Source organism: Psammomys obesus, unplaced genomic scaffold (genome assembly GCF_907164565.1).
Source record: "Psammomys obesus unplaced genomic scaffold, mPsaObe1.curated_primary_1811, whole genome shotgun sequence".
Classification (NCBI taxonomy): Eukaryota; Metazoa; Chordata; class Mammalia; order Rodentia; family Muridae; genus Psammomys; species Psammomys obesus.
This window is the reverse complement of record NW_026591598.1, coordinates 14,776,238-14,799,678: the sequence shown is the minus strand read 5'-3', so window position 1 is coordinate 14,799,678 and position 23,441 is coordinate 14,776,238. Positions and strand designations below refer to the sequence as shown.

Sequence of the window (23,441 nt, the reverse complement as noted above, 5' to 3'; positions counted from 1 at the left end):
CTCAGATGCCACCAGGAGGTACAAAGGGGCAGATGGTGGACTCTACCTGGAACAGGGGTGATGGGAAGTGAGCCACTCTGCTTCCAGAAGGGGAAGGCCTGTGGCCTGAAAGGGGTTCCAGGCCACTTGTGGGTACAGCAGAAATGTGCTAGGTCTGGCCAGGTGGCAATGGAAATAGAGGCACCTCATGCCCAAATATAAAATATCAGGCATCTCATTCTGTACAAATTGTACCTTATACCTCTTTTTTTTTTTTTTTTGACACACACACAGCTCAGTTAGGCCTCCCAAGTGTTGGGATTACAGGTCTGTGCCACCGTGCCTCTTCAATGTTTCTAAATGAAAAATCAGAAATAAACAAAATAGAATCACATACACACTTAACTACACTTTGCCTCCTATGATCCAAAGGGAAAATTAGAAATGGTGATTTGAACAAAGGAAGGGGTGTTGCCTGTGTTCCTGAGATGGGCAGGGCAGGGGAGACTTTCAGCCCCTGAGTCTACCTCAGCTCCTGCAACCCTTCCCAGTGTAAACACCTCAATGTCTGTGGCTCCTGTCCTCAAGGATCCAGTTCCTTCTGGGGAGAGAGCATTGGTTAACATTTGTCAACTGCTCAATTGAATGGAAAATCTGTCCCAACATCAAAGCTCAAAGGGACAGCAGAGGACCACTGCGGAATGCTAATATGCCCTCCAATGTGGCATTTTCTTTGGATGTTTCCTCCAGCGGTAGTGTTTTTCAGTGCCAGGGCCTCATACATGCTTAGCACGTGCTATCCCTGTGAACCACACCCCTGCCCACCAACGGGAACACAAAACAAACAGGGCTTACCCCTGATGGAGACTGAACTCCACCAGAGAGAATCTAAAGAATTGAAAAGTTGTTTGTTTGTTTGTTTGTTTCTGGGGTCTAGTGGTACAGGATGTAATTCCAGCTTCGTGAGAAGATTGTGAGTTCAAGGTCAGCCTGGGCCACAGAATAAATTCAAGCTCAACCTGGGTAACTTAGCAAGACTCTGTCTCAACATAAAATGTGAAAAGAGAGCTAGGGATGTAGCCCAGTGACAGAGAACATGCCTGGTATGTGTGAGCCTCTGGTTCAACACACACACACACACACACACACACACACACACACACACACACACACGTTGTTATTCTTTAGGCCCCTGTCTCCACTATGCATCCAAAAACATGAACAACTATGACTTCATGAGCAATGCTATCAGAGCTTCTCATATATCTGTCTATTGCCTCCGCTCCAGGATTCTGAGCTCTATAGACAAGAATAATGTGCCCAGGCTAATGTGTATAGGCTATAGGCCCGAATATGCCTCTGTGTGATGTGACATTTCAGAGGTTGTTGCTGACCCGCTTTGTGTGTGTGTGGGGGTGTGTGTGTGTGTGTGTGTGTGGGCATGTATGTGTACATGTTATGTGAAGACCAAAGGACAACCTGAGAACCTCAGGTGTCATTCCTTGGGCTCTGTCTGCCTTGATGGTCTGTTTGTAGACAGAGTCTCTCCCTAGCCTGGAATTCCCTGGTTAGGCTTGGCTGAGTGGTCACTGACAGGATCCACCCGTCTTCACCTCCAGCATTGGGACTATATGTATGCCACCTCAGCCCGGAAACTTTACTCTAGTCCTGGGGATTGAACTCAGGTCCTCATGCCTGCAAGGCAAACACTTTCCCCACTGAGCCATCTCCCAGCCCTGACTTCTTACTCTCCAGACTAATGCCATGTATTTATTTCTTTATTTATTTATTTATTTATTTATTTGGTTGGATTGTTGTGTTTTTGGTTGGTTGGTTTTGGTTGTTTGAGACAGAGAAGTGTAGCCTTGGCTGTTCTGGAACTCACCTCTGTAGAGCAGGCTGGCCTGGAACTCAGAGATCCACCTACCTCTGCCTCCCGAGTGCTGGGTTCAGAGGTGTGCACCTCCACCACCCGGCGGGCTAATGCTATGTGTGTAATGTGGACGCTTGAATTTCTTGCAGGTGTGTGCACACAGCCTGTTGAGTGAAACGGCCCGGCATGCGGGAATAAGGCAGGCAGAAAACCGTGTCCTTTCAGAGCCAAGTTCGAGCTGTGTCTAAGGAGCGCCGAGGGTCACCTGCCACTTCATGGAAATGTCACTTTGCATAATGTTCCGTTTGCTCTATAAAGACAGCTGTGAACTGGGCGGAAATTAATAAGCTGATTATTTTAGCCTCATAGAGATGTAAATGATGGTTTTCCATTAACCTTTATTGTTCCACAGAACTGTAAAACTTTTTGAAAGTGTGTGTTACATTTGGTTATTTCTGTTGTGCGCTCATGCACAGAGTACGCTTGGGGGTCGAAAGGCAACCTTTTGAGGGTGGGTTCTCACCCTCCGCCAGGGGCCTCCCAGGAACTGAACTCAAGTCATCAGGTCTGATTCCAAAAGAACTTTAATCAGTTTTGTATCTATCACGGCAATCTTACGAAAAGTCTTGTTCTGAGGGGAGCCCCTCTCCTCCCTTTTCTCTGTTGATGCGTATGTGAGTTTTGGATGTTCTGCATTGAGCCAGCTGAGATCCTGGTGGCCTCATCATTTATAGGCTGCAAAAGCTGACGTGTTCTAAGAAACATCACAGTTATTTATTTATTTATATTTATTTTCCACAGCACACATGTGCCGGTTAGAAGACAGACTCAGGTCATCAGTCTTGATGGCAAGAACCTTTCTTTACCTGATGAGACATCTCTCTGGGCCTTGTTTTTGTTTTTGTTGTTGCTTCAAATAAGGCCTCATGTAGCCCCCAGGCTAGCTTCAAACTTGCAATACAACCAAGGTGGCCTTGAGTTCCTGATCTTCCTGTCTCTGCCTCTCAGCTGCTGGTATTGGAGGCATGTGCTACCATACTTGATGTAATGGTAGATTTTTAAAAATGCAAACAGGTAGTGGGTCTTTTTTCAAAAACAGTGCTGAGGAAAAACTTTGAAGACTTGCATACCAGGCAGGTCTCCAAGCTGAGCCACTTGCCGGCCTTGTGGTTCCACTGTTTCTGTTGTCATTATTGTTTCAATGTTGACTTAAAGGGCTTGGGTATATAGCTCAGTGGGTAGAGCACTTGCCTAGGATCCATGAAGCTCTGGGTCTGATGGCCGGATCTGAATGAAGCAAGCATAATGGGGGCACATCTGTAACTCCAGCACTCAGGAGGGAAAGATGGGGGTCAGGATGTCAAGACTAACCTGGGATATATAAGAACTTGTCTCAAGAAAAAAATTGCTGGGGTCAGTGAGTAAAAACGCTCGCCTCATAATCCGAGACTGTGAGCTCATATCCCATGGTAGGAGACAACCATCTCCTGGAAGTTGGCCTCTGACCTCCACACACGCTCGGTGTCACAGGTGCCCACACTAACACACATCTGCCACATACACACAAGCAAATTATAAATAAATTAGTTTTAATGTTGACAGCACTTGGTGGCTAAGTGGTCACCAGCTGCCCAGTGTTCTGCAGCTACCTGACATTAAAACTTCACAATAACCCTCTGAGGTAGGATCTGATCCCAGCTTACAGAGAAAGAAACTGAGAGTGAGGCTGGGAGGTGGTGGCCTATGCCTTTAATTTCAGCACTTGGAAGGGAGAGGCAGGCAGATTTCTGTGAGTTCGAGGCCAGCCTGGTCTATAGGGTGAGCTCCAAAACAGAAAGAAGGAGAGAGAGAGAGAGAGGAAGGAAGAAAGAAGAGAAAGAGAAACTGAGAGTAAAGAGATGTGGTAACTTCCTAAAGACAGAGCTAGAAAGTGGTGAACTTTGAACCCCTTTGCCATGTGCCTTCGACTTACTGGTGGCCTGTCCCTTCCCCTTTACAAGCACTTGGTCATGAACTCTTGTGTCTTCCCTAATGGAAAAGGCCCCAAATTACAAATTTGAAGACAGAGTCCATTTGCCCTGATGTTCTTTGCTACCCTGGATCCCGAAGCCCCTCCCCACCTGTCTCCAGAGCCCCTCCTCACAACTGTGGCTGGATAGGACATCCCCTGTCCCAAACTTGCTGAGGTCTGTTTTTCTGTGTGGTGTCTGGCCCTGGGGAAGTTCAGGGGGCAGATCCCAAGAAAGGGGAAGTGGGAAAGGATGTGAAACTTGGCAGCAGCCTGGTGACACCCCTTTGCTGGTGGGTGTCCACAACCAGCAAAGGGCTGAAGCATCCAGTTTGAGCTGACCGGAGAGGCAGGTGAGGCCAAGCCTGAGGGGGAGGGGGCTGGAAAACCAAGGTACTGGACCCGTCTGGGTCTGAGCAGCTGAGGCAGGGAAGAACAACGTTGCCGCTAACTGGTTCTGTGCAAGGGTGGATGGGACAGGGACACTGACATAGCACCCAGAACAGGTGAGTGGAGGGACCCTATCTTCTGGCCAGAGTCTGGGGAACGGTGAGAGGTAGCAACTTACGCCCATGGTTCCCCCCTCAAAAGCACAGAAATCCAGGAAGTGGGTTGGGGAGCCAGAGACCAGCAGCTGACTAGCAGAGGGATTTGCAGGGACAGTCGGCCCTCATACGGTTATGGAAGGGGGCTGAGGCTGCCGGAGAGCAGTCAGATGTTTGTGAAAGCCTGTGAGCGTGCACAGCTCGCCATCTGGGCCGGAGATTGTAATTAAAACAGTGCTGACGCTTGGTAAATATTTGTTCAATGAGATCCATCATCCGTGGGAGTGTGTGAGCCTGTGTGTCTAGAGAGTGTGGGGGGGGGAGGTTTGTGTGGGTGTAAGATCATATGTTGAGCAGGTGCAGGGGGAAAGGTGGGGAGTTTAGGGCTAGGGTCAGGGGGAAAGGTGGGGAGTTTAGGGCTAGGGTCAGGGTCAGAATCTAGGCTAAGGTTAAAATCAGGGTCAGAGCCAGGGGTCAAGATACCTAGGGCTAGGAGATAGGATGAAGGTTAAAGTCAGGTCAGGATTAAGATGGGAGCTAGGTCCTATAGGCTAGGGTTAGGATTAGGGTAGTGTCTGGGTGCTAGGATTAAAGCCAGAGTTAGGGTCAGGCTATAGCTAGGACTAGGGTCAAGGTCATTGTTAGTGTTAGGGACCTGTAACTGATCACAGGTGCTGAGAACATATGTAGATCATGTGTGGACGCCAAGGCCCCAGACTGGGTCACAGAACCTTGCATGTGGGATTCACCATGGGACAGACATGTGATTCTGCCCAGGGTCCCCGTGTGTCTCTGCAGGGACATCATGGAGACCTCTGGAGGATGGCTGGTGGCCTGCGTGCTGGCCATGACCCTGCTATCGACGGTGGCTGAGGATGTGTGCCGAGCCCCCAACGGGAAGGATGGGGTTCCAGGAAAACCAGGTCGCCCAGGGAGGCCGGGTCTCAAAGGAGAGCGAGGGGAACCAGGTAAGCACCTCTGCCGGGTGGGACACTTATCCTGCCTCCTCAAGGCAATGGCTTCCGGTGGTCCTAGGAGCAATGATGCATTTGAGTTCCAGAAAGCCATTGCGGTGTGCAGCTCACCCTGGAACCTGAGGCCCTAGCCTTCTTTCGGACCTTATCCCTAGCCTCAGGCCTCTAAAGAGAACCCTTTTCTGCCCCTCCACCCATCTCCCCATTCCTCCTCCAGAGACTGGACTGTGTGGAGAATGGGTATGAAAGGTCTAAATAGCGAAGCCCAAGATTCTAGAGTCAGGAGCCATTGCCTTGCTGATTGACTTCAAAGAAGCTATAGACCGTCTCTATATTCCATTTTCTCCTCTGGAAAACGGAGGCAGAGCACTGCCTAGCGTGTAGAGAAAGATCAGCCAATAGCAATGAGCCCTGCTAGCATGTGGAGAAAGATCAGCCAATAGCAATGAGCCCTGCCCCATGTGGAGAAAGATCAACCAATAGCAACTGCTCTTTGCATTTCCTTTCAGCCCCCTCCTCAGTCCCTGATCCCCTGTTCACTCCACCTTGCGGGAGACAAGAGGGGAGGAGCTGTGACCAGCGCCCAGAGCAGGAAGGAACGCCCCCTGTCATCCTGAGCCTCCCAGTCCAACAGGCCCAAAGGACTCCATCAACACCTGCACTCATATGCATACAGTTGCTCCCATAAGGCCCTAAACCTGAGAAGAGAGTTGGTGATCTGGAGGCAAGGGAAGTGACATCATGGGCAGGACTCGGCTGAGTGTCCTGGAAGCCAGGGTCTGCCGCATGCTGCATTTGCTTCACTCCGTTTTTTAGATGAAGCCGAGGTTAACCCACTTGCCTTAGGCCACCCAGCCAGTCAGGCCAGTCAGCCTCAGTCTCTCAAAAACAAAGGCTCTTTTCTGTGAGAACTGCCAGGACCTGGACTCTTTACCCATCATGCCCCCTCACCCAGCAACTGCCCTCTTTCCACACAGGAGCTGCCGGCATCCACACGGGTATCCGAGGCCTTAAAGGAGACCAGGGGGAGAATGGACCCCCTGGCAAACCCGGGAATATGGGGTTCCCAGGGCCCACTGGGCCCCTGGGGAACAGCGGCCCCCAAGGACTGAAGGGCATTAAAGGCAACCCGGGCAACATCAGGGACCAGCCCCGGCCGGCTTTCTCGGCTGTCCGGCAGAACTCCCTGTCAGCTGGCAATGTGGTCATCTTCGACAAGGTCATCACCAACCAGGAGCAGCCATACCAGAACACCACGGGCCGCTTCACCTGTGCCGTGCCCGGCTTCTATTACTTCACCTTCCAAGTGGTCTCCAAGTGGGACCTTTGTCTGTCTATCGTGTCCTCCTCCAGGGGCCAGATCAGGAAATCCCTGGGTTTCTGTGACACCAACAGCAGGGGCCTCTTCCAGGTGTTATCAGGGGGCACTGCGCTCCAGCTGCAGCGAGGGGACCAGGTGTGGATAGAGAAGGACCCCACGAAGGGTCGCATTTACCACGGCACCGAAGCCGACAGCATCTTCAGCGGATTCCTTATCTTCCCCTCCGCCTGAGCTGGGGAGCCGTCCCCACACCTCGCACTCCCTGCCAGGGGGGGGGGACCACCGCCCTGTGCCCCTTCTCTCTTCACTCTGCCAAGCGAAGGGGCTGGGGCCTTAGCAGCTCGTGGGAGAGGCTGGCTCCGAGGGCCCTGAGGACTGATGTCTCTCTGCACACAGCCTGGCGGTTTCTTCAAGTACTTTCTGGAATAAATGACCCCGTTTGTGTCTGTGGCTTGAGGTGCGCTGGCTGTTCCGGGCTTTGGGCAGGCAGGAGGCAGGAGAGTGGCCGTTGCTGCCTGCTTAGCGTCGCACACAATGGTTGGTGGGGAGGTTCCAGCATGTCAGCCTGGCTCCAATCCAAGTGTCACCCTGCCAGCTTCCGGATCACACAGCATGGCCCCCGTTTCCAAATCTGCTAAGTGTTACTAGTGATGGGGGGCTGCTGTGGCCCATGTGTGAAGGCTGCAGACAGGGCCTGTCACTGTGCTGTTTTATCAAGCAAACTTGATAAGCAAACTCCAAGGCGGGTATTCTAAACTCCCGGATGACTGACGGGACTGAGACCGGAGCAGGGGACATGGAGCCCCAGGTCAGTACCTCAGAGGAGGAGCTGGGGTTGAAATCACCCTCCCGGTCTTCCCAGCCATACTGGACAAACCACACAGGTGCTTCTGCAGCCTGGCTCAGAGAGGGCAAGCAGGTGGCTCCGGGGCAGTCTCTCCCAGAGCTGGGTCTCCTGAGCCGTTTCCAGGAAGACATGGAGACTGGCTGGCTGTCGGCTGACTGCCTGGGTGGGGTGGGGTGGGGGAGCTGGGCGGCCACAGCTGAAGATCCGGGGTGCTCAGGGGTATCCCCATAATCACACAGTCTCATACATGTGGAGTCTCTCTCACACACAGTAATCACACATGCTCTCCCTCCTGCTCACACTCCCCTTGGGACTCACCCCCGCTCCTGGGCTGAGACCCACCTACTCCTTACCAAAACAGGGACTTCCTCTCAGAACACTGCGTACACTCCTGGAGGCGCACACTGGTTACTTCTCCAAACACACACATGCACACACTCACACACCCCCACACTCACAAGCATGAGAGAGCCTGTGTCTTCTCCCACGGTAACCCCCACGTGCTCACAGTGACAGTCAGGGGCTACCCTTCCCTGTCCCTGGCTGGTGCACCTGACCCAGCCTGCGTGTTCCTTTCTGCGTGCATACTCATGTCCCGTCCCTGCAGCCAAGAGCCTCCGGGGTCCAGAAGAAGAGCAACACTCCAGGGAGAACAGAACCCCCTCAGCTCCAGGCCACCACGCAGCCTCCAGAGCGCCTTGGTTTCTTCTTGTCCACTCTGCCCCCAGCTGTCCCTAACCCCTGAGTGCACACCCACATGGGCTGGGAAAGACATTGACTTCGGGGACCCCATGTGCCGTCTCTCCACAGCCACAGAGTCCCAAACAGCTGTGGACACTGAGGCTCCATGGAAGGAGGTGTGTGCTCACGCAACCCTGCCGGAAGTCGGAGGGTCTGAGCCAGGCTGTCTGGTCTGTCACTTTGTGGGGGCTGAGAGGTCGAGGGAATGCCCGACCCAGCAGGTGCCGAGCGCTGAACCCCTTCTGAACCCACATCCCAGCCCTTCTCACCCCCTCACCTGTAAATCTCAATTCCTCTGAGCCCTGAAGCTGAGCCAGGCAGAAAAGTGGGCGGGGTAAAGAGGGCTGAGCACGGACCGAGCCTGCCACCTGCTGGAGGAGCGAGGCCAGGCACGGAGGCGACCGTGGCAGAAGAGCACAGGTTCCCTCACCGCCATCCCACAATGCAGAGCCTACTGTGCCTGCTCCTGGCAGCCCCAGAATGCCAGTGCTGCACCCTTACCCTGGCCCCGTAAGTGTATCCTGGGCTATAGGTTGCGGGGGAGTGCACAATCAAGAGAGGGTTGGGAGAGCGAGGCCTGATGTGCTGGCGTGGGTCAGGACAGAGCAAACACATGGTGCAGAATCAGCCCCATGCCCACCCAGGACACCACCCAACCCAAAGTCCAGGCAATAAGAGGGGCAAGGCTGGATTGCTCTACGGCCCCAAACTTCCCTCATCCTATAAATCCCACTAAAGAGAAGAGATAGGGAGAGGCTGGGCCTGACCACCACAAAACCCAGGACTAGAGACGGGGGCAGGATGGTGGTAGTGAGAAGACTGTGGGGGGCTATCAAAGAAAGAAGTAGTGCCAATAATGTCCTGTATCCCACCTCCAGCGGGGAAGACGTGTCTGCAGTGATTGTGTCTGCTAGTCAGGGAGTCACCAGCAAGAACGAGGAGCCGAGGCTCTGGCTCTGCAGCTGGAGCGGCTGGAGCAGCTGGTGTAGCCAGGTAAAGCTAGCTTACGCTGGTACCCCTCCCTGAGCCTGACCACTGGAATGGGTATGTGGATGTCTCTAGAATAAGGCTCACCACTTGACAACTGTGTGTGAGGCCTGTTTCTGGGGAGCCCCTGAACACAGAGGTCACCCCGACCCCCACTCTGTGTGTGACTGAGGGCCAGACTTGTTCTCTTCTGGAAGAGGGGCTGTGACTTCCTGTCAAGGGAATGGAAGGCCATTGAGCCCCACGCCTAGCGAATGCCATAGACGGGCTACAAACTCAATGGTCACCCTGCCTGGAGACAGGTGTGCTCTGGGCTCACACACACACACACTCACATGCACACACAGGCACATGCCCTGATGTTTCCAGGATGAAGGGACAGCAGACACTTCCTCATTTCAGCGCACATGACCTATGGTTGGGAAAGGAAGGGGTGGACAGAGGTATCACTGTGGTCAGCCTGGCTCAGAACCTAAAAGAAAGTGCCAATTCAGGGAAATTTTCTGGAAAGGGGATGTGGGATTAGGGTGCTATGGAGGGGGAGGGGCACCAGGCCCTGCTCTGGGCAGTTCTTCTCTGTCTGCTCCGACACAGTGTCCTCCTGTCTGGGAGAACAGGACGTCTCTGTGATTAGGCCTGAAGTCCCCTACACCCTCAGGTGAGGCTGGGACCCTGCCCCGGTGGGTGAGTTGCAGTTTTCCCCCAGGTCCCTTCCTGAACCATAGGACCAGGACTAGCTCTGTTTGCGGAGCCCAAGTCGGACTTCCCATCTGTCCATCATCTGTCCAACCACCCTCTGTAGATGGATTCGGGCTCCCCAGAGTGAAGGGCTATGGAAAGGGGCAGGGGAAGGAGGAAAAGGAGGGGAAGGAGGGCAAGCAGAGAGATCTCCATCATCTCTCCCCGACCCCCAGCCCCTCCTCAGGATGGATGTAGGACCCAGCTGCCATCCCCAGCGTGGACTCTACCTGCTGCTGTTGCTTCTGGCTCTACCACTCAGGAGCCAGGCCAGCGCTGGCTGCTACGGGATCCCAGGGATGCCGGGCCTGCCGGGGGCCCCTGGGAAAGATGGGCACGATGGACTCCAGGGGCCCAAGGGTGAGCCAGGTGAGTCTGCGAGCCTGGGAGGAGGCTGACCCCCTGGGCAGGAAGCACAGAGCCCTCTCTCTCTGCAGGCCTCGTTCCTTTGTCCTTAGAGCCCAGACTTCAGCCTCTAGGCTGACCGTGCTGCTTGTTGCCCTCATTTGCCTTGTCCTGTGGAAAGGAGTGAAGGGGGGGAGGGCTGCAGGCAGGTAACAGCCTGCTCACTCTACGGTGGACACTTAGGGAAGGTGGCCACCCTGGCTGCTTCTGGTTCACAGACTGGAGCATCAAAGCCAAGCCCACCATCTCCCTCTGGCTTAGGTTGCACACATTTTTTTTTTAACCTCACAGTGCCTCAGTTTCCACATCTGTGAAACGGTGCTGAGTCCCTGCTTCTCAGGGTGTCAAGGCTTTACATAAGCTTGCCTATATGACAACATTAAGCAGCTGGCAGGTGTGATGGGCTCTGCCAATCAGGACTACACCCAGGATGTTCTCGTGAGGGAAGGGCCAAGGAAAGGAGTGGGCAGCTAGGTTAGGGAGGAGTGGAGGGCAGGTGTGCTGACCCTTTCCTGAGTGGGCATGTTCCTCCAGGAGAGCAGTGGTGCCTGGGAATGAGGGAGGCAGGGTGGGGCTGAGCAGAACTCATGGGACAGAGGAACGGGGCAAGGGCTTAATGAAGGTGCCCTTAAGAACGTCCATACTACTTGCTCAGTCCTGATTCAACTTGATGAGTTGGGGTGGGTTAGTAGGGGGAACCTCCCCATTTCTAAAGACTAGGAGAGGAAGAAGGATGAAGGGAAGAGAGGAAGGAGGGGGCTATGATTGGGATGGAAAGTGAATAAATAAATAATTTTTTAAAAATGTCTATAACGCCCTCTTCCCTCTAAGTCACAGAATAGCATCTTGTGATTCTGGGAAGAAGTACTCAGTTCAGAGGAGAGAGTGAGCCCCCCGCCAGGGCTGTCCTTTAGGGAGCCCTATACATAGGTAGCTGCTAGAGGACCATTCTGAGGTCCCCTGGGTGCCAGCTCTGGGAACTCTGGGTGCGTTCACCTCCCAGGGCAGATAAACATTTAGAGATGTGATTTGCTTTGCAAATCACAAAACGGGTCCAGAGATATCAAGCAAACGGCTCAAAGTCCCACAGTGGCTTGTTCTACTGTCCTTCCTTGCCACTCGGACCCCTCTCCTGCTCCATCCTGCTTCGTCCCCATGAGGAGGATGACACGCCCCTGCTCAGCTGTCTCCAGCCCCTGACACTGTAGCATAACTTCTTCTCATGTGCATAAACTGTTTTCAGCCTTCGTAACAAACAGAGGCTCAGAGGTAGAAACTACCTGCCCAAGGTCACACAGCCTGAAGGCCAGATGTCTTGCTTCCTGAACCCATGCTCAACCCCATGCTCTCTGCTTGTTTCTTTTTGTTTTAGTTTTGGTTTTGGTTTTGTTGACACGGGGTCTCACTAGCAGTCTTGAACCCTCAGTGATCCTCCTGCCTCAGCCTCCTGAGTAATGGGAGGCCCTGACCCCAGACTATTTAGCCTGAGCATAAAAGACCTACAAGCCATTGAAAGTGTGACAGAACAAATCTTCACAAATACCTCACTCAGCAGGGACTGGTGGGGTCAGTCAATCCAGGAGGGATTCCTGTCAAAGGAAACTGGAATTCCATATCAAAAGATAAGTAGGGTCCTGTCAAGGGAAGGAGAGACTCAGATGCCCAGATCATCAGGCTGAAGTAAAATTGGACCCTTCCACCACAGATTCAGAAAGTGAGGCTGAGATGGACCAAGCTCAGGGCTTACAGCAGATTTCCTCCCACCCAACCTGTTCCCTCCCCCTGGGCCAAGCCATCTGGAAAGTATAGGCTAGATGTCACTGCCAGACCCACATGGGGTCCCTCTTCCTGTGCCTTGCCCATCATTCCCTTCCTCTCTCTCCAGGGATCCCAGCTATCCCTGGGACACGAGGACCCAAGGGTCAGAAGGGCGAGCCGGGCATGCCTGGCCACCGAGGGAAAAATGGCCCCATGGGGACCTCCGGGATGCCAGGGGATCCAGGCCCCAGGGGGCCTCCCGGGGAGCCGGGCGAGGAGGGCCGGTACAAACAGAAGCACCAGTCTGTATTCACCGTCACCCGGCAGACCACCCAGTATCCGGCAGCCAATGGCCTGGTCAAGTTCAACTCCGTCGTCACCAACCCTCAGGGGGATTATGACACCCGAACGGGGAAGTTCACCTGCAAGGTGCCTGGACTCTACTACTTTATCTACCACACGTCACAGACGGCCAACCTGTGCGTGCAGCTGTTCCACAACCAGGTCAAGGTGACGAGCTTCTGTGACCACATGTCTAACAGCAAGCAGGTCAGCTCCGGGGGTGTCCTCCTGCGCGTCCAAAAGGGCGAGGAGGTGTGGCTGGCCGTCAACGACTACAACGGCATGGTGGGCACCGAGGGCTCCGACAGCGTCTTCTCCGGCTTCCTGCTGTTTCCTGACTAGAGGGGCAGGCTGGCTCCAGCCCCCCGAGCCGCCCACCTTGCTCCCTCCACTTCCTCCATCCTCACTCAGACCTTTCCACACTGCTGACCGCTTCCTCCGGGGAGCGCACCTGACTTCCGGCCCATCAGCCCACTGGCTCCTCCGGAGTGTCTGTCTCCTGGAACCGTCTGCTGGTATCATTCCTGTGACAGTTTACAGATGCCTTATGAGACTTTTTTTTTTTTTTTTCAGGTAGAGGAATAAATAGATCACTAAATTTGCCTGGCCCAGATTTCTCACTGGAAGGCCTTGAACTTGTCGTGTGCATTTTTGCCTCTGTGAGTTTGTTCTGAGTGAAGGGGTGATTTGGAGTGAATGAATGAATGCCGAGAAAAGCACGTTAGTGACTGAAAACAGAACAAATGAATGAGCCGATACAAACCCGTAGTAGCTCCCATCCAAGTCCCTCTTGGGCATCCAGGTGTTTAACACTCACACCCGAGTCCTGAGGTGATCATGGATACGTGGATAGCAGAGAGGCAACCTCCAGATGTCTGACACACAGATTCCGGGGACCCCGGGAGGCAGTGTTGAAGCACACCTGCCTGTAAGCTTTGAAGTGTGTGCCGGGATTCCTGACGGCAGGGACTGGCTCCGCAGTCTTCGGAGGAGCAGGAGGGCTCCTTCTTGGTATCCTCGAACAGAAAAATGCAAAGCACAGCTGTCAGGCAGGCATGGCTCAGTGGCTAAGAGGGCTTGCTGTTCTTGCAGAGGACTGCGGTTCGGTTCCCAGTGCTCCTGTCAGGCAGCTCACAGCTACCTGTAACTCCAGGAGCCCTCTTTTGGACTCCACAGGCACCTGTCCTCATTATGTACACACCCCCTACAAACACACACACATATACACACACAATTAAAAATGAAACAAAAGAATCACAAAGTACAACTGTTTTCTGGGGCAGAGATGTATGAGGGAGGTCCCTCAGTCTGGGAGAACAATTTGCAACCATCTGGGCTCTCTTCCCAGATGGCTCATGAGGCTCGGGGTAGGCATCTCTGGCACTATTAATCAGTCAGTCAGGTGAATGAGTGTTCTTTGTCCAGCTTGGTCCTTTCACTCTGCAAGGGGTCTCTTGACACATTCATGCCTTCATCTTGGCGGCCCCTTCCCTCCATAGAAACCACCCACACAAACCTGGGCAATGTCCTTCACCAACATCACCTCCATGAAGCCAGCCCTGACTCCCCGCGTGGGCCCCCCACTTTCATAGATTTGAACCCCAAACTCTGGATTCTTTGGAGCCCAGTTTCCCAAGTCTGCTAGTACATAAAATCGACCTAAAGCAATAGGCGCGCCGCAGGTAAATCTGGTGCGCACAGTTCCACAGTCCATGGGATGGTTTTTGTCACATAGTACTCGAGGGTCTGTGCCGCCCACAGGGCTGTGAGCAGTCCTATGTGGGAATTGGGTGATGCCCGCCTGGCACCCAGTAGAGGCTCATGAAATGTGTTAGATGGCACAGAGTGAAATAAAAACACACGCACACACACACACACACACACACACACACACACGCACGCACACTCACACAGCAGAAGGCAAGAGCTGAAGCACCCTGCCTAGCTCACTGCATCTGGGCACTGCCAGGGCTAGCCTGGGTCACTGGCCACAGCGCTCCCAGCTGTCCCTTCATCAACCACTTAGCAGTTCATCGGTCCATCCAGAGACGGCTCGTGTGATGAATCTTTCTTCCCACGTTTCTTTGGTTTAGGAAATCGGCACAGTGCCTATGTCAGCCATAGGCAGCTCTGGTGTCAGAGCCAGAACCTGTACTTAGGAAACAACAAGGTCTGTTATCCTACCCGCCCCCACCCTTTCCTCCATCATTGTTTCCTTGTCCTTGTTACATCAAGACCTTAGAATGTGCCTGCTTAGTGCCATGCTGAGGGAATGGGCACTGGAGGGCGGGGCAGGGCAGGAAATAGAAAGAGAACCCATCTGCAGGGGAGTTCTTTAGGCCCTGTGCAACTGGGGGTTTTCTTGCATTTTTCCACATATTATGTGTCACCCCTGTCTATCAGGAAGTGAAGGAAGCAGTGCTACCTCTCACTCAGAGGCCAAGAATCAGCGATTGACTCCTCAGCTCCTGGTCCCCAAGTATAGACCCGGACTGTTCCAAGCTTAGCCCCTCCTCATATAGATGATACTGTCTGAGGGCACTGTGGCCTTGGACTTTTAGGGTTCCTTCCCTGTCTCACCAGCAGCCCCCAGAGACAGGCTCCCCCACCTCAGACCTGAGGGAACCCAAGTCAGTAACGTGCTTAAGCTCACATGATTGGAGAACTGAAATTCAAACTTGAGGTGTCCATCCCAACCACCACCCAACTACATCTGCTTCCGGTTCTTCACTCTGAAGCTTCTCCAGGTTTAAGTTCAGGCTGACCTTTTCTTACTGGCAGTTACTCAGGAATCAGAGTCTCAGCCTCCATGGCCATGAGACCCTCAGAAGAACCTGAGGCTGGCAGTCACGATTCATGCTTGTTATCCCAGCAGCAGGAGGCAGAGACAAAAGGATTTTGAATCTGAGGCCAACCCGAGCTACATAGTGAGACCCTGTCTTAAAACTAAATAAGTAATAAAGAGGGTCTCCCTGGGCATGTGGTCCTCAGTTCTCTCTTCTCCTTTGAACCTTGCTGAGCCTAGAGATCTGCTTTCATCAAACTTATCTCCTCTTTCCCTCTCATCTCTCTGGGTATCTATCCTGGAACTGGGTGACCCCTCGACACGGGTGCAGCCCCAGTGGCATAGCTAGACCCTGGCCCCAGAGCTCTCTGGCTTCTGGCTCTGTCCTGGGGTGTGGGTTCTGAGCTTCACTGATTTTCTGTGGCATTTACCACAGAAAACACTCAGTGTCAAACTCCAGGCTCTCCTAAAGGGATGTCCCATAGGACAGGACCCATTGCTACCCCCACCCTCTCCCCAGGTTATACAGCTCAGAATACCTGCCCTCCCCCAAAGGCCTATTAAAGATGGCTCATGCCTCTGGGCCTCAGTTTCTCACAGTGACTTCCAAGCCCCTCTGCAGCTCTAACTTGGTGTCCATCCACATGCAACGATCCCCAGCCTGCGGCTCGTGCTGTCAAGGGCTCCAAGCCCTGTTGGGAGTGGAAGGAGGTGAATGAATAAGTAATGAATACATTTAAAATTCATTATTAGATTATTTTCTGAAGACAGAGAAGAGAGCAGAGGTGGAGAGCGGGAGGCAGAGGAAGAGATAAGGCAGAGGAGAGGGGAGGCGGGGGACAAGGAGAGACATTAACAGTTCATGGGCTGGATGCTCTAGTTGGCACTGTTCCTTCTCCAATCCCACCTCCCTCCTCCTGGAGGCCCGTGAGAGCCGCAGAGTGCACATAGACATGGCTTCATCATACAGTGGAGGAAACTGGGACCCCCACCCCCACCCCCCGCCCCACGGGCTTCCTGTATGGAGAGCATTTAGCCAGCAAGGGACAGAGCTGTGATAGAAGTCAGGGTCCCTGGCTGTGAAACCAGGGCACAGGCTTCAGGATGAGCCTTTCTGCATCCATGGAGGAACTCTGGTCCCTGTGGAAGTCATGTGCTCACAAAGCCCTGGCAGGCAAGCAACCATCTGGGGACAGTCCCCAAGGACAGGCTGTACTACCCCGAGCCCACCCCGAGCCCCCCCAGGCGCTGAGTTGGCGAAACCATGCTGGTTGTGGCCATCGTTTACAGTAATTTCCCCCCAGAAGCAGAAACAGGACCTGAAACTTCCTGAGGGCAGCAGGACGGGGGGGACAAAGGGGCGACGGAGAAGGGTCAGTTTGTTGGTCCTTGGGAGGGGACAACAAGGGAAGATCCTTCCTGCCTCCAGGGACCCAGACTTCCGCTTTCTGTGGACAGCAGCAGGTTCTGGGCTCTGGAAACCCACTGCTGTCTGGCCTAGAAGCACCACGGAACAGCAGGATTCTGTACTAAGGTGAGCACGCCGGGGTGGGGCGGAGAGAGGTGGGTTAATGCACCAACAAGGGCCTTGCCTCCAGCTACAAGCCTCTGAACTATTAACTGGGCTGAACTCTCAGAGCCCAAGCCCAGATTCACAGCACAGGCTCCCCAGGGTGAACTAAGGGTGGATGTGTTTGTGGGTGCCTGGGCCCAGAGAATGATGGGTAGACAACCTGTACCCTGTAGCTCCTAGGATTGTGGTCTCAGGAACCGTGGATACTTAAACCAAAGATCACTTCTGTCTCTTGCACGCTGGTCACCTCCAACCATTCTCAGAACATCTCTGATCCCCAAATCCCTTCTGGGGACATCAGAGCCTTTTTATGGGTGCCGTGAGCCCTGACAGAGACCAAGCTCGAGGGCCCTCGGGGTTTGAAAATGTCATTGAGGCAGGAGCAGGATAAGGAGCCAGGTCTCTCCTCTCCAGGATCACAAGTCCCTGGCACCTGGGGCTGAAGGTCATTGTTGGTTAGTCCTGAGTGACAGAGCTATGTCCGTAAAAAGCACATGCTGCCCAAGGGACTTTAACCCTCCTGGTGCCATCTCATTTAATACCACTGACAGCCCTGAAAGCAAGAAATGACCAGAGAGGTTATGCACCTGTCTGAGGTCACCCAACCAGGCAGCAGTTGGTGGGGGACAGATGGGGGGCTGTGATCATGGACTGGCAGAAGAGGCATGTGGTCCAACCAAGAGGATCTGAAGGCCTCTCCAAAGCTGAGACTCAAGGCTCCCGATATAGACTAGATATCAGCATTGTCCCCATCTTATGGACAGTCAGCTGTGCCCAGAGAGAAGTCCTGTCATAGTATTGCCCCTGAAGAGCTTGCTGGGTGATGCTGGGAAGTATTTTCAAACTGTTGAGCCTCAGTTTCCTCATCTGTGAGATGGGCAGCCTGCCACAACCCACCTCCCAGACCCTGTAAGGATACAGCAGCAGGAGCGGCAGATCCTGACAAGAGCTCAGGGTTTCCTGTTCTCGCCGGGGTCTCCATAGCTACGTGGGAGAAATGAAGCACACCCACCCTTCTCCCTGTGCACTCTGGGGAGGAGGGTAGCCTGAGAGGGCTTCCTGGAGGAAAGCTTTGACAAAAGGCTTGCAGGCGGACCTGCTCAAAACAGCCCACAGCATTCTTCTCAGTCTGCTGGGATGACAAAGGAGCCACACAGCTCTCTCACTGAGCCACAGTCCCCTAGGAACCAGCAGAGATACTGACTCCTTTCCTTGCTATATGATCTGAGCAAGTGCCTTGGCCTCACTGAGCCTGGGCATGATCTTTGCAGCAACAGGCCTCCTCACCATGTGGCCACCGCATACACGCCCTGGCTCAGACATGAGAAATGAGGAGAGAGAAACCCTGAGACAGACCCAGCATTCACATCAGCTGGGCCCTGTGCCGCCTCTCTGCTGAGCCTCTGTGGTCTACACAGGCCACACCATCTTTCCTCCTGCGGCATCATTTTTTTTTTTTTTTTTGAGAAACCGACTTTATTATTAGTTTTTAAAATTAGATTTATGCTAGGTGCTGGTGGCACACACCTTTAATCTCAGCACTCGGAAGGCAGAGGCAGGTGGATCTCTGTGAGTTCGAGGCCAGTTTAGTCCACAGAGTGAGTTGCAGGACAGCCAAGGCTACACAGAGAAACCCTCTCTTGAAAATAATAATAATAATAATAATAATAATAATAATAATTATTATTATTATTATTATTATTATTATTATTATTTTATTGCATAAATATTTGGCCTACATGTATGTATATATACCATTTGTATTTCTGGTGCCTGCAGAGAGGGCATCAGATCCCCTGGAAATGGAGTTACAGATGGTTGTGTGTAAATTTAATGGGTGCAAGAAATCAAAAATGGGTCTTCTGCAAGAACAAGTGTTCTTACCCACTGAACCATCTCTCCAGCCCCATATATTTATTAGTTTGAACTATGTATAGGTGTGTGTGCCTGCATGTGGATGTGTGCATGTGAGTGCAGGTGCCCAAGAAGGCTGGGGGTGTTGGATTGCCTAGAGCTGGAGTTACAGGCAGTTGTGAGCTTCGTCATGTGGATGCTGAAAGCTGAACTCGGGTTCTCTGGAAGAATAGCAAGTACTCGACCTCTGAGACTTATCTCCAGCTCCCCAGCCCCCGTCCCTTGCTGAAACATAAAAACATTCTCATCCCAGTCCTTTCTGAGTCTTCAGATCTCAGTCAACACATTACTTGTCCCCTGTGGAGAAGACAGTCCTGGGGAGATTAGCCCCACCAAGTCCTCTTCCTCCTCCCCCCTCAGGGCACCATTGCCCATCTTCCAGAGCACCAATTTGTCTGGGTCCATCTGAGTTTATTTGTGTGCTCTTTGGCTCTTCTTAGTAACAAAGGACTTTAAGTGCCGTGTTGTCATTGCGCCCTCAGGAGCCAGTGTGTGAAAGACAATCTGTAAACACACGGATGCATACATAATACATGAATACATGGGTGCATGGCTGCGTGGGTGGATGATGAAATGGGTGAATGATTGGACGGATGGAATAGATGGGTGGATGGATAGGTAGATGGGTAGATGGATGGCTCATTGGATGGATGAATGCACGCATACATACATGGATTCATGAGGGCATGAATGGATGGGTGAAGACGTGGGTAGGTAGACAGCTGGATGGCAAATAAATGCATGAGGAGAGAGATGAATGGATGATGGGTGGTTGGAGATACGTGTGATGGTGGATAGAACAGATGATTGGAAAGATGTGTAGGTAGATGATGGATGAATAGGTGAGTGAGTGGAGACTAGATGAATGCTTGGAGAGATGGGTAGATGGGTGATTGGATGGACGAGTGGAAAGGAGATTATTGGATAAATGGATAGATGATGAATAGATGAATGGCTAGAGATATGGATGGATGGATGGATGGATGGATGGATGGATGGATAAATGGATGGGTGGATGGATGGAGAGATGGATAGGTGGATGGATGTTATTTGGAGGTGGATGAATGGCTGGAGAGATGGGTAGATAGATAAATGAAGGGATGGATTAATGAATGACAGAGCCACCATTGCAGTAACTTTCCACATGTTCTCACCCTGTAGGAGGCCCCCGAGGCTGAGCTGATGAAGACGTGGTGGGGCAAGGTCTCAACGCCGCTGTTACTGCTGCTTCTGGGCTTGCTCCATGTCTCCTGGGCTCAAAGCAGCTGCACTGGGCCCCCTGGCATTCCTGGAGTCCCCGGCATCCCTGGGGTCCCTGGCTCTGATGGTCAACCTGGAACCCCAGGGGTAAAGGGGGAGAAAGGTACTGCATACTTTGGAGGCACACTAATATTTCTGGCCCTGGCCCCATCTTGTATCTCCTGAGTCACAGTTGATTGCCTTAGAGATCGCAAGAGAATTTGAGACTCCAGTACCTTTCCAGGAAGGGCTTTTAATTGCCCTTTTGCAGACTGCAGAATTGTACGGGAAGGCAGCAGTGGGGTTCAGACCAAACAAGGAGTCCTGTCTTCCTCCGTGCTAGGATGGGGAACGCTGTGCAGTGCCTCAGTCCTGCATTCATCCTGACCTCCGGGCTAAGAAGCTGCTCTCATCTCTAAGTAAGGGCAGCTGGAGCTTGGGAGGCTCCTTGTTATGAAGCTTCATTTAATCTGGGGGCTTTGAACCACCTCTGTGGTAGCCCCTCTCCTCTCAGAAGCCCACTGCATCCTCACAGTTCTGCAAAATACAATCAGCCCGCTTTACAGGTGAGGAGGCTGAGCCTTAGAAACTGTGTCTTGTTATGTCTGTTCTTGACATGACTAAGAATGGAAGGCATCATCACCTGGCACATCTGTCTCTAGTTCAGCGATTCTCAACCTGTGGATCGCAACCCCTTTGGGATCCACATATCAGACATTTTGCATATCAGAATTGTTTACATTACAATTCATAAAAGTAGGAGAATTACAGTCATGAAGTAGCAACAAAATAATTTTCTGGATGGGAGTCACCACAACATGAGGAGCTGTATCAAAGGGCCATGGCGTTAGGAAGGCTGAGAATCCACAGTGCACACTTTTAACACTGCTCTCTGATTTCCTAGTAGAACATTTCCTTCTGTCTTATGCTGGTGGGACCATGGCAGCTTAGATGTGAGGGGAATTCCCCCATCCACATGTAGGTGTAGCCAGAGGCGTGCTGTGATTGATTAAGGATGTCTGCCACGGGAAGGGGAAGGGTAGCATGTATGCTGTGAATTCATTGCCCTTGCTTTTGGCTTAAGCTTGTCAAAGAGGTGGGAGCTGAGGACAAGAACAGGTCTCACATCTTCTCCATGGGGGTGCCACTCACCCAGCCCCTGGGCATCAGGTCCTCGTAACTGTCAAACACAACAAGAGTTAAAGACCCGGAGTGGAAGGAGACTGCGTGGCTCTGTCTGACACCCGCATGGAGTGTTGGACTTAGAGAGGTGAAAGGAAACACCCCAGGTCCCAGCCCAACCTCTTCCTTTTGTCACATTGATCTCTGGTCTCCTCTTTCCCGTTTGATCTGTTTGATTCTTTTTCCTTTTGATTCTGTTTCTCCAGGGCTTCCTGGATTGGCTGGAGATCATGGTGAGTCTGGAGAGAAAGGAGACCCAGGGATTCCTGGGATCCCAGGCAAAGTTGGCCCCAAGGGTCCCGTCGGCCCTAAAGGGGCACCGGGGCCCCCTGGAGCCCGTGGTCCCAAAGGTGATTCTGGGGACTACAAGGCTACCCAGAAGGTAGCCTTCTCCGCTCTGAGGACCATGAGCAACCTCCTGCGACGGGATCAGGCCATCCGCTTCGATAAGGCGATCACCAATGAGAACGGAAACTATGAGTCGCGCAACGGCAAGTTCACCTGCGCGGTGCCTGGCCTCTACTACTTTACCTACCATGCCAGCTCCCGGGGGAACCTGTGTGTGAACCTTGTTCGAGGCCGGGATCGGGACAGCATGCGGAGAGTGCTGACCTTCTGTGACTACGCCCAGAACACCTTCCAGGTCACCACCGGCGGCGTGGTCTTGAAGCTGGAGCAAGGCGAGATTGTTTACCTGCAGGCCACGGACAAGAACTCCCTGCTGGGCATGGAGGGAGCCAACAGCATCTTCACGGGCTTTCTGCTTTTCCCTGACATGGATGCATGATCCCAGCGTCAAACCAGTGCTCGTAGCCATCTCCTGCCCCCCTGCCAGCAGTCCCCCCTACACCCCGACACCACCGCTCAACTGCCTGAAGCCCAGACCAGAGCCCTGTAGATGTTACAGAATGAGCGGGTAAATAAATTCTCCAAGGCTAAAGGACGGTCGTCTAATCTGAGTCTTAGCTCCAGCACCTGGCTCATAGGAGGGCTGAGAAGCACCAGCCAAAGAAAGACAGACAGACAGACAGACAGACAGAATGAATGAATGAATGAATGAATGAATGAATGAATGTTCACAGGCTGGGGGATGGCTCAGTCAGAGAAGTACTTACCTTGCAGACATAAGGATCTGAGTTCAATCCCTAGCACCCACATGAAAATGCTGAGCACGGCAGCATGTGCTTATATTCCCACCACTGGGAAAGCAGAGACAGGGGGATGGGCCTCTGGGGCTCATTGGCCAGTCAGTCTAGGAGACTGACGAGCTCTAGTTTTGGAGAGAGAGGCTGTCTCAAAGGATGCTCCTGAGAAACAACACCAAACGCCCTCCGCTGCACACAGACACACAGGCACACACACTCCAGGTAACCAGAGGTGAATGAAAGGCTGCATCAAAATTCTCTCTGAACCAGCACACAGCGGGAGGCAGGACTCAGCACATGGCTTTCCTGCACCCTCACACTCTTCCTTGGAGACGGGGTGCTTCATACCTTGCTACAGAGGAGGGAAATGCGCCAGAAGATGGAGCAATGGTGATCCCACAGCACAGCGGGGACCCCAGGAGGCTCTGCCTGACACTTCTAAGCCAACACTGTCTCCATCACTCCCTTAATGGCCTTTTGCACTGTGATTTCACATTTTGCCACCCAGAGATCAGGGGATTCCCCACCCCGGCCCACCCTCCGCCTCAATTGCTTCCTCTTAGCATCTTCCCAGCCTGGTGCATGTTCGTCCATTTGTTGACACAAATATCGAACCTCTGCCGAAAACCTTCAGGGGCTCTCCAGTGTCTGCTAGAAAGGGTCCCAGCCTGTGAGCCCAGGCGTCTTGAAAAGAGTTTGCGTCTTCCATCCGAAGCATTTCTACTCTGGCACTTCCTCCTCCTGAAAGCCTTCCGCTTTAGAAGCCTTCCACCATTTAGACCTATTAAGGTCCGGCCATGATCTCCATCACCCAGGTGATCCTCCTGTTTCAGCCTCCACAGTAGCTGGGATTACAGGCTGGGCTATTTTCCCATCTGAGACAGGGCTGGGGAAATCAGGATGACTTGTTGTATTTTTCGAAACAAGAAATACATGTGTGTCTGTGTATGTGAGTATGTACCTATGAGGGCGGTCCAGGCCGTCAGATCCCTGGACTTACAGATAGCTGTGAGCCAATAGCTCGTGTGCTGGGAACTGAATTTAGGTCCTATGTAAAAGCATCATGTACTTTCAACGGCTGAGCC

At 52.8% G+C, this 23,441-nt stretch overlaps 3 protein-coding genes across 5 annotated transcripts; all 3 read left to right on the top strand.

Moving 5' to 3' along the window:
- The first annotated feature begins 4,145 nt into the window (after nt 1–4,145).
- Nucleotides 4,146–7,150, top strand: C1qa (complement C1q A chain). Of its 3 annotated transcripts, none has more exons than XM_055611141.1 (3): nt 4,146–4,213; nt 5,204–5,373; nt 6,357–7,150. In XM_055611141.1, the coding sequence occupies exons 2-3, from the start codon at nt 5,211–5,213 to the stop codon at nt 6,929–6,931; spliced, it is 738 nt and encodes a 245-aa protein (XP_055467116.1). In that variant the 5' UTR covers nt 4,146–4,213; nt 5,204–5,210; the 3' UTR covers nt 6,932–7,150. The 3 variants fall into 3 exon arrangements, with proteins under 3 accessions (XP_055467116.1, XP_055467115.1, XP_055467117.1); XM_055611140.1 differs by lacking the exon at nt 4,146–4,213 and adding an exon at nt 4,220–4,366; XM_055611142.1 differs by lacking the exon at nt 4,146–4,213 and having other exon boundaries at nt 5,183–5,373.
- Nucleotides 7,151–9,836: 2,686 nt separating this feature from the next.
- Nucleotides 9,837–13,153, top strand: C1qc (complement C1q C chain). Its single transcript, XM_055611165.1, has 3 exons — nt 9,837–9,933; nt 10,190–10,382; nt 12,304–13,153. Exons 2-3 carry the CDS (start codon nt 10,202–10,204, stop codon nt 12,858–12,860), a joined length of 738 nt encoding a protein of 245 aa, XP_055467140.1. The 5' UTR covers nt 9,837–9,933; nt 10,190–10,201; the 3' UTR covers nt 12,861–13,153.
- A 3,544-nt stretch (nt 13,154–16,697) lies between these two features.
- On the top strand, nt 16,698–22,151 carry C1qb (complement C1q B chain). The gene is made up of 3 exons (XM_055611159.1): nt 16,698–16,837; nt 19,952–20,153; nt 21,418–22,151. Exons 2-3 carry the CDS (start codon nt 19,973–19,975, stop codon nt 21,996–21,998), a joined length of 762 nt encoding a protein of 253 aa, XP_055467134.1. The 5' UTR covers nt 16,698–16,837; nt 19,952–19,972; the 3' UTR covers nt 21,999–22,151.
- Nucleotides 22,152–23,441: the final 1,290 nt, after the last annotated feature.